We start from the raw sequence: 19,154 nt of genomic DNA, 5'->3' as shown, positions 1-19,154 counted from the left end.
CAATGCAGATCCAATGCCAGACACCTGATTTATGCAGATCCATTACTTCGGAATATGCTTTTGCGACCTGCTGATAATGATTTAGTAACATTTGCTTAGGCAGACATTAGTGCAGCTAATTTGTGACTAATATGATCAGCAGCAACAAAAATTAATAATGAGTGAAGCTGTAACTAAATGAACATTACTTATGCTATTTGAGCGAGAACGATTCCCCCGTGAATAGAAGACGTCATTCACTGCGTCCGCCTCCGGGGGAGTGGTTAACGGCTTATAAGGACTGATAACAATTAGAAGCTGTTCCCCCCTCTGTGAACAAGCCACGGGCGAAACGTACATTAGAGGAAGGAGTGTTAGGGCGCCCTGCCAGTGCGCATGGCGGGCTGCCCCTCGGTACAGGTCGTATGCGGTAAATAACTATCTTGTGTGAAGCCACCAGTTATAACTGTTACACCGGTCTAATACCTCAATGAGCAGCATGACGTCACATGTATGGTCTGTGTACGATATGTGGTAAATTGCCTATCATGATACCTGCTGCTGTGATTGTTGGACCGTTATGATTTACATATATGTGCTTCACAAATTAAGTGTGTTAAAATTCATTTGTCTCCGCAACCTTTATGAGTGACTCCAATGTTAAATATAAACAGCACAAATCCTGAAGTCTCAATTTATGAAACAGGTGTGCTTTAACTTATTAATAAATATCTTCTCAGATTGAGTTATATAAATGAGTGTTATCCAATTGGAGGAATGATACCTAATACCTTATAGTAGTCATAGAAAAAAAGTTAGAATCCTAATGAATGAATAGGGTACTAAAACCACATTGTGAAGTAAGAATATTTATGAACTATCTGTCTCTGCCTATATAAATTGAGTAAACACCGACTATATGTGCTGAATATTATCTGCTCAGTGATAAATATACGGTGATTTCTGGTGACAATATGCTTTAGACTATAACAGACTAAGTTCATACTTGCACTCTCAGTACCACCGTAGCATAGTGTCAGTAACCTGCAAACTGGTTGCACTGATCCTAATATCACCAGCCAGTATATAAGGCAAATGGGACACAGTGCATACTGATTGGTTGTATCTTTATTTCCATTGACTAGCAATAGTAATGGTCTCTCACCATGCATATAATGTTTTATCACATGCATGGCAGCAGAACCACGAAACTTGTGATATAGTCATGCCTTTTTCATATATTCTGTACTCTTTTCAACACCAGAGCAGGTGAAGTGTGAGTAGCCCTCTCATTGGCTGCACTGACCACATGGTTATCAACCAAAAGTAGAAGCGAATGATACACTCTCCATTAAAGCTCTGGCACTGTCTATGACTCTAAAGACTGGCACGAGTAAAGGTCTCTCACCTACGTATATAATGCAATAGCACATACGAGGCAGCAGAACCAAGAAAAAATGCCATAAAGGTCTTGACTAACTTTTTATAGGGTCACTCATAAATATAATTCTCAATAGTTGATAGGGCTAAGGCCCATAGGAGCTCATAAAATACCTGTACCTTTTATTTTGTTACATGTTGTACTGTATGTAATGTGTTTATATTTCGCCTTTTTAGATTAAGAGAGTGTAATCTCTCAATTATTTTTTAATATTGATCCATTAAAAGTTAAGTTTTAGTAGCATGTTTCTCTAATTCTATCCTTTTCCTATCCTTTTCTCATATTTTCCTCCCTATTATTGATCCAATGGTGTAGCACATAGATATAAATACCATTCGAGTGCCCCACCTTAGGAGAGTTCTTGTTTACCTCTCTTGGTTTATCTTTGTATAAAATCAGTATATAAGGGTCACACAGAAACACATCATATTTCATGACACAGATCTGCAGTTGTATTACGAGATTTGGTAAGATCCAGCACTTCCATCTACCTGACATTCCTGCAGTATATGGTGACCTTCCTCTGTACCATCCTGTGAGTGGGAAGGACGAGGACACACCTCTGATTGGATCCATCTGTAGGACCAGCACACAGTTGGTTAATAAAATTGTGATCTGTGCAGTGGTATGCCCAGGAGACATGGGTGGTCATTCTGAGTTGTTCGCTCGCTGCCGTTTTTAGCAGAATTGCGATCAGGCTAAAAACCGGCAGTTATGCGCATGCGTATGGGTCGCAGGGCGCACGAGCTAAGTACTTTCACACAAAACAATGCAATTTTACACAGGGGCAAGCAACGCTTTTCAGTCGCTCTGCTGATCGGTGAGTGATTGACAGGAAGTGGGTGTTTCTGGGCGGAAACTGAGCTTTTTCCGGGAGTGTGCTAAAAAACGCAAGCGTGTCAGGCTAAAACGCAGGAGTGGCTGGAGAAACGGGGGAGTGGCTGGCCGAACGCAGGGCGTGTTTGTGACGTCAAACCAAGAACTAAACGGACTGAGGTGATCGCAATCTAGGAGTAGGTCTGGAACTACTCAGAAACTCCAGGGAAATATTTAATAGCAGAACTGCTAATCTTTCGTTCGCAATTCTGCTAATCTTTCGTTCGCAATTCTGCTAAGCTAAGATACACTACCAGAGAACGGCGGCCTAGCGTGTGCAATGCTGCTAAAAGCAGCTAGCGAGCGAACAACTCGGAATGAGGGCCATAGTGCAATGTATTACTATCAGTGACAACACCACTATTATCAGCACAATATAGCATATCCCAGCCTGGTAGGCCCACACCAGGGAGTAACCAGCACACTATACCCAGGAATCACCAGCATAGTATTACCGGCAATGGCCAATATGTTATACAAGAATTATACCACAGCCCTCAGTGGGGCCTTTAGAATTAGCACAGCCTACAAACAAATAATTATTACATATACATAGACTCTCTCTTGCACTAATTCTGAGTCTTCCCATGAATTCCCATTAGAAAACAGTAATAAGAACACATGCACAGTACTCAAAACATTGGCCAGCTGCGCTCATAGTGGCTACCAGTATACAATGTCTGTCTGAGGATTATTAAATGAGACATTTCATGACCAGTATACTGAGCAATAAAAGATAGCCAACGTGTCATTAACAACGTCATCTGGCCACAGTATTCTGGTCTGGTGACAACTGTATAAGCCAGATCTCCATTTAGGTGGCTGGTGCACAAAGTGGCTACTGTACCAAGAAAAGCCCTTTATAAAAGCTCAGGGACAGCAGAACCCTTTTCCGATAGCTAGTAAGCATTGCCAGTGCCAGATTAAGGTCCACATGGGCCTGGAGCTGGAGTTTATGAAGGGCCTATTGCGTGCCGCAGGGAGTGTGATCAGCATGGCGGGGGTGTGAGTACTAATGGGGGAGGTGATGAGTGTTGTGGGGGTGTGGCCTGAACAGAGGGTGTGGCCTGCACAGAGGGTGTGTCTGGGCCATGTAGGGCCTACAGTTATCTCAAACTCCCTCCCCTCTACCCCCAGGGCCAGATTAACAATGGGGCGGATGGAGCTCCAGCTCCAGGCCTACACATAAAAATAGGCCCATCATCATAGAAGCATGCTGATCACTAGCCACCACCTGTACACATGGTCTGCCACAAAGCATAACTAATAGGCTTGCATTTCTATTTTTCTCTGAAATGATGCCATTTTTTATATTTTTACATATTTAGGGTGACATTGGAGCTGATAGTGTAGAGGGTGTATATGCCCATATGGCTTTTGCCACACCCACATAGCACTCCCCTGTTTTCTCAATAGGCCCTTGAATATTTTCAGCTCCAGGCCCGTGTGGCCCTTAATCCAGCCCTGTCTACTCCTCTAGCTTATATGAAGCATACGCCACCTTTTATATTATTGATCTATGCATACCCCCCCCCCCCCCCAAAAAAAAATAATAATAATGATTTATTCATTTTTTTTTATTTTTCATTTAGATTGCTTTGACAGAAACATATCTGAAAATTACTTACTAGGTAAGTGCAGATTTTCCATCGGAGTGTGGCCTCCAATGAGAACGATGAAGTGCCTGTGTGCGCCAACATATTGGCATCATGTACGCGACGCGCCCATGAGACGGACCATGTTGGCACACATTAATAGCCACCTCCCAGTCACTGCCCAGGAATGCCCAGCTGGTGCGTCCTGACGTAGCCGGAGCCAGTACCTTCCCTACCCCAGTCATGTCCCTTCTGCCAACGGAGTCTACTATCCGGGATCAGGGGAATGGGGGAGGGGAACGATGTTTCCAGACCTCTGATGGCTGCTGGTAGTGGCAGGTTGCTGTAACAGCAGGAAAAAAAAATCGTTATTCTGTGGGCCTATTTTGATGGGGGTCCTGGAGCTGCAGCTCCACCGGACCCATTGTTAATGCAGCCCTAGCTATACCAGGTGGTCATTGCTATGAGGCCCATAGGCTTAGGGACTGAGGTCATAAAAATAAGTATTTACTTACCGATAATTCTATTTCTCATAGTCCGTAGTGGATGCTGGGGACTCAGTCAGGACCATGGGGATTAGCGGCTCCGCAGGAGACAGGGCACAAAAATAAAAGCTTTAGGACTAGGTGGTGTGCACTGGCTCCTCCCCCTATGACCCTCCTCCAAGCCTCAGTTAGGATACTGTGCCCGGACGAGCGTACACAATAAGGAAGGATTTTGAATCCCGGGTAAGACTCATACCAGCCACACCAATCACACTGTACAACTTGTGATCTGAACCCAGTTAACAGCATGATAACAGAGGAGCCTCTGAAAAGATGGCTCACAACAATAACTACCCGATTTTTGTAACAATAACTATGTACAAGTATTGCAGACAATCCGCACTTGGGATGGGCGCCCAGCATCCACTACGGACTACGAGAAATAGAATTATCGGTAAGTAAATTCTTATTTTCTCTGACGTCCTAAGTGGATGCTGGGGACTCCGTCAGGACCATGGGGATTATACCAAAGCTCCCAAACGGGCGGGAGAGTGCGGATGACTCTGCAGCACCGAATGAGAGAACTCCAGGTCCTCCTCAGCCAGGGTATCAAATTTGTAGAATTTTGCAAACGTGTTTGCCCCTGACCAAGTAGCAGCTCGGCAAAGTTGTAAAGCCGAGACCCCTCGGGCAGCCGCCCAAGATGAGCCCACCTTCCTTGTGGAATGGGCATTTACAGATTTTGGCTGTGGCAGGCCTGCCACAGCATGTGCAAGCTGAATTGTACTACAAATCCAACGCGCAATCGTCTGCTTAGAAGCAGGAGCACCCAGCTTGTTGGGTGCATATAGGATAAACAGCGAGTCAGTTTTCCTGACTCCAGCCGTCCTGGAAACATATATTTTCAGGGCCCTGACAACGTCCAGCAACTTGGAGTCCTCCAAGTCCCTAGTAGCCGCAGGCACCACAATAGGTTGGTTCAGGTGAAACGCTGACACCACCTTAGGGAGAAACTGGGGACGAGTCCGCAGTTCTGCCCTGTCCGAATGGAAAATCAGATATGGGCTTTTGTGAGACAAAGCCGCCAATTCTGACACTCGCCTGGCCGAGGCCAGGGCCAACCGCATGGTCACTTTCCATGTGAGATATTTCAAATCCACAGATTTGAGCGGTTCAAACCAATGTGATTTGAGGAATCCCAGAACTACGTTGAGATCCCACGGTGCCACTGGAGGCACAAAAGGGGGTTGTATATGCAGTACTCCCTTCACGAATGTCTGGACTTCAGGAACTGAAGCCAATTCTTTCTGGAAGAAAATCGACAGGGCAGAAATTTGAACCTTAATGGACCCCAATTTGAGGCCCATAGACACTCCTGTTTGCAGGAAATGCAGGAATCGACCCAGTTGAAATTCCTCCGTGGGGGGCCTTCCTGGCCTCACACCACGCCACATATTTTCGCCAAATGCGGTGATAATGTTGTGCGGTCACCTCCTTCCTGGCATTGACCAGGGTAGGTATGACCTCTTCCGGAATGCCTTTTTCCCTTAGGATCCGGCGTTCAACCACCATGCCGTCAAACGCAGCCGCAGTAAGTCTTGGAACAGACAGGGTCCTTGCTGAAGCAAGTCACTTCTTAGCGGCAGAGGCCATGGGTCCTCTGTGAGCATCTCTTGAAGTTCCGGGTACCAAGTCCTTCTTGGCCAATCCGGAGCCACGAGTATAGTTCTTACTCCTCTCCGTCTTATAATTCTCAGTACCTTGGGTATGAGAGGAAGAGAAGGGAACACATACACTGACTGGTACACCCACGGTGTTACCAGAGCATCCACAGCTATTGCCTGAGGGTCCCTTGACCTGGCGCAATACCTGTCCAGTTTTTTGTTGAGGCGGGACGCCATCATGTCCACCTTTGGTCTTTCCCAACGGTTTACAATCATGTGGAAGACTTCTGGGTGAAGTCCCCACTCTCCCGGGTGAAGATCGTGCCTGCTGAGGAAGTCTGCTTTCCAGTTGTCCACTCCCGGAATGAACACTGCTGACAGTGCTATCACATGATTCTCCGCCCAGCGGAGAATCCTTGCAGCTTCTGCCATTGCCCTCCTGCTTCTTGTGCCGCCCTGTCTGTTTACGTGGGCGACTGCCGTGATGTTGTCCGACTGGATCAGCACCGGCTGACCTTGAAGCAGAGGTCTTGCTAGGCATAGAGCATTGTAAATTGCCCTTAGCTCCAGTATATTTATGTGGAGAGAAGTCTCTAGACTTGACCACGTTCCCTGGAAATTTCTTCCCTGTGTGACTGCTCCCCAGCCTCTCAGGCTGGCATCTGTGGTCACCAGGATCCAATCCTGAATGCCGAATCTGCGGCCCTCTAGTAGATGAGCACTCTGCAGCCACCACAGAAGAGACACCCTTGTCCTCGGAGACAGGGTTATCCGCTGATGCATCTGAAGATGCGATCCGGACCATTTGTCCAGCAGATCCACTGAAAAGTTCTTGCGTGAAATCTGCCGAATGGAATCGCTTCGTAAGAAGCCACCATTTTTCCCAGGACCCTTGTGCAATGATGCACTGACACTTTTCCTGGTTTTAGGAGGTTCCTGACTAGCTCGGATAACTCCCTGGCTTTCTCCTCCGGGAAAAACACCTTTTTCTGGACTGTGTCCAGAATCATCCCTAGGAACAGCAGACGTGTCGTTGGGATCAGCTGCGATTTTGGAATATTTAGAATCCACCCGTGCTGTTGTAGCAGTACCCGAGATAGTGCTACTCCGACCTCCAACTGTTCCCTGGACTTTGCCCTTATCAGGAGATCGTCCAAGTAAGGGATAATTAAGACGCCTTTTCTTCGAAGAAGAATCATCATTTCGGCCATTACCTTGGTAAAGACCCGGGGTGCCGTGGACAATCCAAACGGCAGCGTCTGAAACTAATAATGACAGTTCTGTACTACGAACCTGAGGTACCCTTGGTGAGAAGGGCAAATTGGGACATGAAGGTAAGCATCCTTGATGTCCAGGGCCACCATATAGTCCCCTTCTTCCAGGTTCGCTATCACTGCTCTGAGTGACTCCATCTTGAATTTGAACCTTTGTATGTAAGTGTTCAAAGATTTCAGATTTAGAATAGGTCTCACCAAGCCGTCTGGCTTCGGTACCACAAATAGTGTGGAATAATACCCCTTTCCCTGTTGTAGGAGGGGTACTTTGATTATCACCTGCTGGGAATACAGCTTGTGAATTGCTTCCAATACTGCCTCCCTGTCGGAGGGAGACGTTGGTAAAGCAGACTCCAGGAACCTGCGAGGGGGAGACGTCTCGAATTCCAATCTGTACCCCTGGGATACTACCTGTAGGATCCAGGGGTCTACTTGCGAGTGAGCCCACTGCACGCAGAAACTCTTGAGACGACCCCCCACCGCACCTGAGTCCGCGTGTAAGGCCCCAGCGTCATGCTGAGGACTTGGCAGAAGCGGTGGAGGGCTTCTGTTCCTGGGAAGAGGCTGTCTGCTGCAGTCTTTTTCCCTTTCCTCTACCCCGGGGCAGATATGACTGGCCTTTTGCCCGCTTGCCCTTATGGGGACGAAAGGACTGAGGCTGAAAAGACGGTGTCTTTTTCTGCTGAGAGGTGAGTTGGGGTAAAAAGGTGGATTTTCCAGCTGTTGCTGTGGCCACCAGGTCCGAAAGACCGACCCCAAATAACTCCTCCCCTTTATACGGCAATACTTCCATGTGCCGTTTGGAATCCGCATCACCTGACCACTGTCGTGTCCATAAACATCTTCTGGCAGAAATGGACATCGCACTTACTCTTGATGCCAGGGTGCAAATATCCCTCTGTGCATCACGCATATATAGAAACGCATCTTTTAAACGCTCTATAGTCAATAAAATACTGTCCCTGTCAAGGGTATCAATATTTTCAGTCAGGGAATCCGACCAAGCCACCCCAGCGCTGCACATCCAGGCTGAGGCAATCGCTGGTCGCAGTATAACACCAGTATGAGTGTATATACTTTTTAGGACATTTTCCAGCTTCCTATCAGCTGGCTCCTTGAGGGCGGCCGTATCAGGAGACGGTAACGCCACTTGTTTTGATAAGCGTGTGAGTGCCTTATCCACCCTAGGGGGTGTTTCCCAACGCGCCCTAACTTCTGGCGGGAAAGGGTATAATGCCAATAATTTCTTAGATATTAGCAGTTTTTTATCGGGGGAAACCCACGCATCATCACACACTTCATTTAATTCTTCTGATTCAGGAAAAACTACGGGTAGTTTTTTCACACCCCACATAATACCCTTTTTTGTGGTACTTGTAGTATCAGAAATATGCAAAGCCTCCTTCATTGCCGTGATCATGTAACGTGTGGCCCTACTGGAAAATACGTTTGTTTCTTCACCGTCGACACTGGAGTCAGTGTCCGTGTCCGTGTCGACCGACTGAGGTAATGGGCGCTTTAGAGCCCCTGACGGTGACTGAGACGCCTGGACAGGCACTAACTGATTTGCCGGCTGTCTCATGTCGTCAACAGTTTTCTGTAAAGTGCTGACACTATCACGTAATTCCTTAAATAAGACTATCCAGTCAGGTGTCGACTCCCTAGGGGGTGACATCACTAATACAGGCAATTGCTCCGCCTCCACACCATTTTTCTCCTCATACATGTCGACACACGCGTACCGACACACAGCACACACACAGGGAATGCTCTGATAGAGGACAGGACCCCACTAGCCCTTTGGGGAGACAGAGGGAGAGTTTGCCAGCACACACCAAAGCGCTATATATGTATAGGGACAACCTTATAAATAAGTGTCTATCCCGTATAGCTGAAATATATCTATATCTAGCCAAATAAGTGCCCCCCCTCTCTTTTTTACCCTGTTTCTGCAGTGCAGGAGTGCAGGGGAGAGTCTGGGAGCCTTTCTACCAGCGGAGCTGTGTGGAAAAATGGCGCTTGTGTGCTGAGGAGATAGGCTCCGCCCCCTTCTCGGCGGCCTCTCTCCCGCTTTTTCTGAGGTAAAATGACAGGAGTTAAATACATCCATATAGCCCAGGAGCTATATGTGATGTATTTTTAGTCATATATAGTGTTTTCATTGCGTCTCAGGGTGCCCCCCCCAGCGCCCTGCACCCTCAGTGACCGCGGTGTGAAGTGTGCTGAGAGCAATGGCGCACAGCTGCAGTGCTGTGCGCTACCTTTATGAAGACATGGACGTCTTCTGCCGCCGATTTCTGGACCTTTTCTGTCTTCAGCATCTGTAAGGGGGCCGGCGGCGCGGCTCCGGGACCCATCCATGGCTGGGCCTGTGATCGTCACTCTGGAGCTAATGTCCAGTAGCCAAGAAGCCCAATCCACTCTGCACGCAGGTGAGTTCGCTTCTTCTCCCCTTAGTCCCTCGATGCAGTGAGCCTGTTGCCAGCAGGACTCACTGAAAATAAAAAAACCTAAGTCTATACTTTTATTCTAAGCAGCTCAGGAGAGCTACCTAGATTGCACCCTTCTCGGCCGGGCACAAAAACCTAACTGGGGCTTGGAGGAGGGTCATAGGGGGAGGAGCCAGTGCACACCACCTAGTCCTAAAGCTTTTATTTTTGTGCCCTGTCTCCTGCGGAGCCGCTAATCCCCATGGTCCTGACGGAGTCCCCAGCATCCACTTAGGACATCAGAGAAATGGTCTACCAACATTCCGGAATTGCGTACTAGACAACTGGGTCTGACCCACTGCCAGGCCTAAATGGGATGACATTCCATGCTCGTGTAGTGGATGTTATAATGGTGTGGGCAGGCCTGTAAGGTGGGTGTCCTGGAAGGCTGGAGAAGCCCCATTAGGCCCCTACCCAAAGTTTACTTTGGTGCTTGCCAATTCCTGAGCCCTTTACAACATTCAGACATGTGACACTGCGGTAAAATAACCTTAGCCCCAATCTGCAAAGCTCCGCCCATTTTGGTCAAATATTGCCCCTCGGGTATGAGGGTTGGGGCAAGTGGGGGTATGCTATTCTGCCATGCTTATCCATAAACACAGTCTAATACTTTATGTCATACAAATATTTGCCGGTATAGCTGCTGCTAATGTCTGTGCTATGACATCATAATGGTCCTATGTGCTATGACACAGCTATGACATCATAATGGACCTATGTGCTATGACATGGCTATGACATCATAATGGTTCTACACCATGAGTAATAAGCCAGGGCAGCACACTAGGGTTTAATCTGTTGCCTGACCTCGGTTGAGTAGCACTCGTTTGTCGCAGCTCCTGAAGTTTGATAGGTTGCAGATTTAGAAGCATTAGCCATGAGTGGCTGGTTTGCGTCTAAGATTCGTTGGCCGTTTCCACGGAAAAGGGTTAGTGTACTGTTATTTTTATTTATTGTACTTCATTATTTGCACAATTGGGGGTTTTCAAAGGGGTCTTAAAAGGGGTGGGACTCACCTGAAAGTGGGCATGTCTGGGCGCAGAGGGCTGTGTTTTGTCCCAATTTAATAGGCCAAAATGTCAGGAGGTATCTGTGCCTAAATCTATATGTTAAGTGAGTATTTATTATTACAGTATTTCTTGTTCTCAATAGCCGCAAATCATAGGCATTACATATGAGCTGACATAGTTGTTCTAGCCCAGGGGTGTTCAACATGCAGCCTTCCAGTTGTTGTGGAACTACACATCCCAGCATGCCATGCCACAGTGTAGCTATTAGGGATACTAAAACTGTGGCAGAGCATGCTGGGCTGTGTAGTCCCGCAAAACCTGGAGGGCAGCATGTAAGTCTATGATAACCTCAGGTATCCGTATGCCTGTAACTTGGGGCACACTGCTTATACCTAACAAGGGAAAGGGGCCCAGGGACTGTTCTATATGTATTTAAATGGCCCTTTAAATATTTGAGTAGCTACACTGTTATGTAATATTGGTGGTGATAACGATGATGAGCTGGAGGTAATTACTCAGAGTTGCAACATGCGGCACTACTGTGGAACTATACATCCCAGCATGCCCTGCCACACTTTTAGGATGCCGTAAATGCAAATCTGTGGCAAAGTATGCTGGGATGTGTAGTGTCAGAGCAGCTCCCATTGCTTACCACTGGCTATGCATACCCTCCATAATGTGCATGGCAGACACCCTGACCTGCGCTGCTCAGACCCACTTGTGTCATTTAGTAAAGGGTTGGCATTGAGAACCCGAGAATGAGGAATTATATCAGCTCATATAGCACCGCATCTTTCATGTGTTATATACAGATATAGGTCTGCATTACTGTGTAGCAGTTATACAATAGTTGTGTATGTAACTAGATAGTGAATTGCGTCTTTCTGTAATTGAAGGTCTCCCAATATAACCTGGGTCCCACCGTGCTGGCCACTATGATAATGGGGAGTAGAAAGATCGGGATGAAGGTGTTCGACAATAAAGATCACTTTCTGGAGATAAAGTCCTTAGAACAACAGGGACAAATCACCAAGAGTGGACTACAGAAAGGTAATATACTCATTCATATATGTAAGAGAACATGAAGTATTATCTAAATAAGAAAGTGATATATATATATATATATATATATATATATATATGCGCTGCCATAAATGCACATAACTCCAACCGAGTCAATGCATGGAAAGTAAAAAGGCACGTACATGACAGGAACTAAAAGGTCAATACAATACGATAATGGCCACAAAAAGTAAATAAATACATAATTTTATAAAAAAATAAGGAGAGTTATGGTAGACTTACCATGGTTAACGCTCTTTCTGCGAGGTACACTGGGTTCCACAGGGAAAACATTAGGGTGTAGAGCGGGATCTTGGTTCCAGAGGCACCATCAGGCAAAGCTTTGACTGTCCCAGGATGCATTGGGGCCTCCTCTATAGCCCCGCCTTCAGGCACTGAGATGTCAGTTTTGTTAACCAGTCCAATGCAGGAGCAGGTAACAGAGAAGGCAGATGTTAGTCACATAAAACCACAATCTCACGACAGGAGAGGGTACCAGCGGCCATACAACCCAAAGAAACTAGGCAGGCACCACTCAAAACTGAGCTCTCAGTGCCTGGAGGCGGGGTTATAGAGAAAGCCCCAATGCATCCTGTGACAGTCAAAGCTTTGCCTGATAGTGCCTCTGGATCCGAGATCCCGCTCTACACCCCAATGTTTTCCCTGTGGAACACAGTGTACCCCGCTGCAGAAATGAGTAATAATTCTGTGGCTAACCTAACTAATTAATTCATATGACTAAAGATCCCTAGTGCCTATAAGGAATACATGCGGAATGTAATGCCACCTGAGTTCGCCAGCAGTACAGGATGCCGGCCAAACTCGGGGTTTGCCTTGTAAGTGATTGCCCCTTTAAAAAAAGTCTGAGTTCGGCCGGCATCCCACGTGGCCACCAAACTCAGGTGTCATTACATCCCGCCCCATGTGTGTCTGCATTACAGAGCTAAATAGAACTAGTAGCAGGAGATTGGGCCCCGGTACTAAGGGGCGTGGCCAAGCATGTGGGGGTGTGACCACAGCCCATTGGGAACACTGTGGCCCTATTTACATGATGCGCTGACCACTGGAGAGCACGTGTTCACACCAACTTGGTGGCCTGGTGCAGCCCCTCTACAGCCCAGGCCCCTGTGTGCCCACCCTCCCCTTCTCAGCACCCCTGCTTACACTATCCTATGTGACATGATAACTACCTGATTGGTACCGTGTCACCAGTAATGTGAGGGTAAATTATAAATATCTTATTATTATCTGGAGCTTAATGACTAGCTAACCCCTTCCAGTTATTTTATATTCAACTATGTTATCATTTACAGGAGACGAATTAATAAAGATCAATACGCAGAATGTGGTGGGATGGAGCGTCCTAGATTTTATGCAATATGAAAATAACATCAAGCTGGGAAAAAAAATAAAGATCTTAGTGTATCGTGGTCGCCAAAAGGGTCCGGCTCCAGCCGCAGGCGCTTCATCAGAGGAAGTGTGAGTTCCATATAAGCACCGTCTATATCTCAGCAATGTATACTGACTTTTACCAATACTAGTATTATTATTATCATTGTGTACACACATTCAGGACTAATCCATATGCATATAATAACCCTGCCACATCAGGTATAACATAACACGCATACAATAGTGACAACGCAAGTGACAGCCTGACTTAGAGTAGCCGCCCCAACATCACAACTTGATGAGAATTGGCTTTTTAAACAGAGAATTCTTCATAAATATATCTTGGAATAAAAATGTGTGGCGTAACCCGTGCGCGGCGGTTCTACTGTCACGTGGTATCCTCCTAAATCCATAAGGAATATTTTTCTGTCTGTCGGGAAGGGGTCCTATTCTACAGAAAGGAATAAAACCCTGATAGGACGATGAGGGCTGGCTCCTAGCAGGGAGAACAGAAGGAAGAAGGTTCCTCATAGATTTAGTAGAATAATAATGTGGTAATCAAGAGACTTGGGTGACTTAACTTCCTTTACACCATTAGATATGTTTGTGGAACTCTAGCAGGTCCTGGCTGCCAGGGCATTCTGGAGTTTGTGTTTCCACATGACCACTATGCTCTGGCAGCCACAGGGAGCCATGAGCGTGATTTCCCAAGCAATCAGGGTCATTCCCAAACAGTACTTAAGGGCCCATTTATCAAAGTATATTTGTAGCTTTATCCCCGAAAACATCAGTTTTCGGGGGATAGCCACAAATATAAGGTATCTCCTGAATGTATGTAGGAGGAACCACAGCAGATATCTGCTGCGATCCCTCCATTGCCGCCGGCAGCTGCAGCCCCCATAGGTTTCTATGGGGAATGTGATGCTGCTATATTTACCAATATCAGGAATCTGAAGCATTCCCGATATTGGTTCCTGGGGCTTCCGCTACCTGAAGAAGGCCAGAGACAGAACCCTCATTCAGAAAGTGACCTCCGTGCAGCGCAGTCACATACGTGCCAACTTCCTCCGCTGGAAAATTCCTGGAGGGGACATGCAGCAGATCACTGAGGGGGCGTGGCCTGGTGCTTCTCATTAGGACCCACCCCTCACAACATACTGCTGTACATTACAGGGCTGTCAAGAGGGGTGGTATTCATGTGACTGGCGGTCGGGAGACCGACAGTCACATGACCTCCTCCAGCATCCCCACCCCTCACTATCCCGATGGTCGGCATGTCGACCAACAGGGACTATTTCCACTCGTGGGTGTCCACGACACCCATAGAGTGGGAATAGAACCCGTGGCGACCGTAGGTCGTCACTGAGCCCGCAGCGTGGCGAGCCCGCAAGGGGCTTGCTGCACTCGCCCCTCCCCGCCGGGATCCCGGCATCGGTAAGCTGACCGGCGGTCTCCTGACCGCCGGTCAGCCATACTACACCCGTCAAGAGAGGTCAGGGCCAAGATGATACGACTTTCTGAGCATCATGTCATCATTTCACCCATTTCTCTCACTTCAGTAGAGTCCACTGGACTTCCTAAATAAATATGGATGTTCCAGAAGAGTAGGCGAGTGCAGCTGCACATTATGTGGGAAAAGGGCGCTAATTGTTCAACTAGTGAGCACAGCACTAATGAGCAAATGATAAAATAACCCTTTATGTATTACAGGTTGGAAGGGGATTCCGCATCTTCTTCAGCGCCAGAGACAGAATTTGCATTAGTCCATGAATACTTCATAGGACAGGCAGCACCGGATCCTCATAGTGACACGTCTGACAACACCCACCCAGATTGTGACGCAGTCATACCCCCACGTAATGATGAAGTCTCCCACTCAGATAGTGACGCAGTCGTATCCACATGTAGTGATGAAGTCTCCCACTCAGATAGTGACGAAGGTTCCAACGCAGATAGTGGTGTAATCCCACCCAGAGCCAGGAGAGATAATCCGGACAAGGAAATGAATTTCGTCAGCAGGTTTGGCAATTTTGTGGAAGAAGCCCTCCAAGAGTGGGATGAATGCACACAGGATTGCTGCTGCGCGTTAGGAGTCTTTGGTCTGTTTTGCCTTTTGTAAAGGTGAATGTGATGGCTCCTGGCACCCCTGCCCGTCACTTACATCTCCAAGACAGCTGCAGAGCCTCTTAATGCCCAGAGGGAAGGGCAGTCCTTCCAGCCATGGTTCCCCAGAGGTTTCCCCCACCGGGGGTTTTTCCTCTCCTGAGTGCTGAAGGATGACTTAAATTACCATCAGTTCTAAATAAAAGCTCTGATCCCTTTCTCCCCTACATCCGTCTCCTTGTCTTTATTTGACCTGAAGTTCATGGGGTGGTATACTAAGGGCTGAAAAGAGAGGGGTGGGCATCAGCCATCAGACAGTTTATAGATCCTGGGAGTGATAACCAAAGACAAGCCTATCAAATTCCAGACCCACCCACATAGCCTCCAGTGCTTCCCTATCTAATTACATCCTCTCTGTACAGTATACATAACATCACATATTTTGTCTTTCTTTACTCTCACACCATCCTGACACTTGGCCAACATTGCACAGGTGATCATATCATACAACCCATTAAGAACCCAGCAATCAGGTGGACCATTATGCAATACTGTAGGTAGCATCTATCCTTGTGTATCAATGCTTATTTCCCTATAGATTGTAAGCTTGCGAGCAGGGCCTTCCTACCTCTATGTCTGTTTTTACCCAGACATAGAGGTAGGAATGGGGACGTCCCAAAGCTTCCAGAACGTGCGGAGACTGCTGAAGCACTGCCTGTCCAAACTGGGTATCCTCTTTGGCCAGGGTAGCAAACTTGTAGAACTTCACAAAAGTGTTCTTCCCCGACCAGGTAGTAGCTCGGCAAAGTTGTAAGGCCGAGACTCCACGGGCAGCCGCCCAGGAAGAACCCACTGATCTTGTAGAGTGGGCCTTCAGAGACTGTGGAACAGGTAAAGCTGCCGACACATAGGCCTGTTGAATAGTAAGCCTAATCCAACAAGCAATGTACTGCTTAGAAGCAGGACAACCCTTTTTCTGCGCATCATAGAGCACGAACAAAGAATCCGTCTTTCTGATCTGAGCCGTTCTCTTGACATAGATCTTCAAGGCTCTCACAGCATCCAATGTCTCCGGAGGAGCAGAAGTGACAGAACTGGACGGACTCCCAATAGGCTGAGTCAAGTGATAAGCAGAGAAAACCTTTGTCAGGAACTGCTGCCTAGTCCGGAGCTCTGCTCTGTCCTCGTAAAAGACCAAGTATGGACTTTTACTCGAGAAGGCCCCCAATTCTGAGACACGTGCAGCAGAAGCCAGGGCCAGTAACATCACTGTCTTTCACGAGAGGTACTTGTCTTCTACCGTCATCAGAGGTTCAAACCAGAAGGACTGTAGAAAATCCAACACTACATTCAGATCCCAAGGTGCCGTAGGCGGCACAAAAGGAGGTTGGATGTGGAGTACCCCTTGCAAGAAAGTCTGAAATTCTGGCAACACTGCCAATATTTCCTAGAAGAAAATGGAGAGGGCTGATATCAGGTCGTTAATGGAACCCAGACGTAAGCCTTTATCCACACCAGCCCGCAGGAAACGTAAGAAACATCCCAAGTGAAACTCAGCAGGCGGATACGTGCGTTTCTTGCACCAAGAGACATATCTCCTCCAGATATGATGATAGTGTTTTGACATCACTGGTTTAACCTTTTTGGAAAAGCCCTTGTGAGCTAGGATGTTCAGCTCCACCTCCATGCCGTCAAATGAAGTCGCCGTAAGTCCGGGTAGACGAACGATCCTTGTTGAAGATCGCTTCTTAGTGGTAGAGGCCAAGGGTCTTCGACGGACATGTCCAGAAGATCCGCGTACCACGCCCTCTGAGGCCAATCCAGGGCAATCAGAATTGCCTGAACTCTTTGATTCCTGATTGCTTGAGCGCCCTTGGGTGCAATGGAATCAGAGGAAACAGGTAGACCAGTCGGTAAGGCCAAGGCGACGCCAGTGCATTCACTGCCTTAGCCCGAGGGTCCCTGGTTCGGGAGCAATACCATGGAAGTTTCTTGTTGAGACAAGAAGCCATCATGTCTATTTGCGGGCAGTTCCACTGGTTGATGACCTGCTGGAACACTTGCTGGTGGAGACCCCACTCCCCTAGGTGGAGATTGTGACGACTCAGGAAGTCCGCTTCCCAGTTGTTCACACCCGGATTGAAGATTGCCGACAGAGCTCTTGCATTTCTTTCCGCCCAGAGGAGTATCTTTGACACCTCTCGCATGCAGGCTCTGCTTTTTGTCCCTCCTTGTCGATTGATATACGCCACAGACATGGCATGGTCCGACTGTACCTGAATCGCGTGATCCCGCAGCAGAGGAGAGGCCTGAAGCAGAGCATTGTAGATCACCCGAAGTTCCAGAATATTGTTTGGAAGGAGGCTTTCGTGGGCAGACCACCTGCCCTGGAGCTGCGCCCCTTCGGTGACAGCTACCCATCCCCTTAGACTTGCATCGGTCGTGAGGAGGGTTCAATACTGAATTCTGAAACTCCAGTCCTCCAGTAGATTGGAGGACTGCAGCCACCACAGGAGGGAAATCCTGGCCTGAGGTGACAGCCGAATCATCTGGTGCATCTGTAGATGTGATCCGGACCCCTTGCTCAGGAGATCCAACTGAAATGTTCTGGCATGGAACCTCCCATATTGGATCTCCTCGTATGAGGCAACCATCTTTCCCAACAATCTTATGCAAAGATGGATGGACACTCGAGTAGGTCGGAGCACCATGTGGACCATCTCCTGAAGTGTTCTCGCCTTGTCCTCTGGTAGGAATACCTTCTGGGCCACAGTACCCAGCAACATCCCCAGGAACAGGAGCCTCTGAGTTGGCTCCAGGTGGGACTTCTGTAAGTTGAGGATACACCCATGGTATGACAGAAGGTGGATAGTGCGGTCGATATGGAGCAATAAAAGCTCCCTGGATCTTGCTTTTCTCAGAGGATCGTCCAGGTAAGGGACAACATTGACCCACTGGACCCGGAGTTGGAACATCATCTCTCCCATTACCTTCGTGAATACCCTCGGAGCTGTGGACAGGTCAAAGGGTAGTGCCTGGAATTGGAAGTGATTGTCCAGCAGGGCAAACCGCAAGTACGCCTGATGAGGCAGCCAAATCGGAATATGGGAGGTAGGCGTCCTTGATATCCAAGGAGACCATGAATTCCTGTTCTTCCAGGCCCGCAATCACTGCTCGCAGGGATTCCATCTTGGACTTGAACACCTTCAAGTAAGGATTCAAGGATTTTAGATTTAATATGTGTCTTACCGAACCGTCCAGTTTTGGTACCACAAATAGGTTGCCACGCTGTGGTATCGGGACTGGAACAATGACGTGGGACTGGACTAACTTTTGGAAGGCCTGTTGCAACGTAACTTGAATATCCTCCAAAGCGGGTAGGCTTGATTTGAAAAATCGTTGGGGAGGAGTACTGTCGAACTCCAGCCTGTAGCCTTGAGAAACGAGATTTCTGACCCAGGTATCCTGGCAGGAAATCTCGCAGACACGAGCTTCCACCTCGAGATCCCCTCGGGGTGGGTAGGCACCGTCATGCTGAGGCCTTAGCGTTAGCAGAACCGGTGGACTGTTCCTGAGAACTGGTGCTTGCAGGTTTTCTGGACTTACCTCTGGTGCCTCTAGTCGCATCTGAGACACATGTGGCCTTAGATCGAAATCTGTGAGACCGAAAGGACTGGACAGATGGCCACGGATAGGAGCGTCTCGCCGGCAGGGCACCAGAGGGGAGAAACGTGGATTTCCCAGCCACAACTTTGGAAATCCAGGTATCCAATTCGACCCCAAA

The 19,154-nt window shown here is 47.8% G+C and overlaps 1 protein-coding gene across 1 annotated transcript; it reads left to right on the top strand.

The window, feature by feature from the left end:
- The first annotated feature begins 10,613 nt into the window (after nucleotides 1–10,613).
- Nucleotides 10,614–15,589, top strand: LOC135057068 (uncharacterized). Its single transcript, XM_063962970.1, has 4 exons — nucleotides 10,614–10,731; nucleotides 11,710–11,863; nucleotides 13,189–13,354; nucleotides 14,978–15,589. The coding sequence occupies exons 1-4, from the start codon at nucleotides 10,681–10,683 to the stop codon at nucleotides 15,384–15,386; spliced, it is 780 nt and encodes a 259-aa protein (XP_063819040.1). The 5' UTR covers nucleotides 10,614–10,680; the 3' UTR covers nucleotides 15,387–15,589.
- Nucleotides 15,590–19,154: the final 3,565 nt, after the last annotated feature.

Source organism: Pseudophryne corroboree, chromosome 3, assembly GCF_028390025.1.
Source record: "Pseudophryne corroboree isolate aPseCor3 chromosome 3, aPseCor3.hap2, whole genome shotgun sequence".
NCBI classification, from domain to species: domain Eukaryota; kingdom Metazoa; phylum Chordata; class Amphibia; order Anura; family Myobatrachidae; genus Pseudophryne; species Pseudophryne corroboree.
Note: the sequence above shows the minus strand (reverse complement) of the source record. Positions and strands in the feature narration are given on the sequence as shown.

Excerpts from the sequence above, each read along its gene's own strand:
- LOC135057068 (XM_063962970.1), top strand. The coding sequence starts at position 10,681 with ATGAGTGGCTGGTTTGCGTCTAAGATTCGTTGGCCGTTTCCACGGAAA. Across the intron at positions 10,732-11,709 it reads GGCCGTTTCCACGGAAAAGG|GTCTCCCAATATAACCTGGG; the intron begins GTTAGTGTACTG and ends CTGTAATTGAAG. Across the intron at positions 11,864-13,188 it reads CAAGAGTGGACTACAGAAAG|GAGACGAATTAATAAAGATC; the intron begins GTAATATACTCA and ends TATCATTTACAG.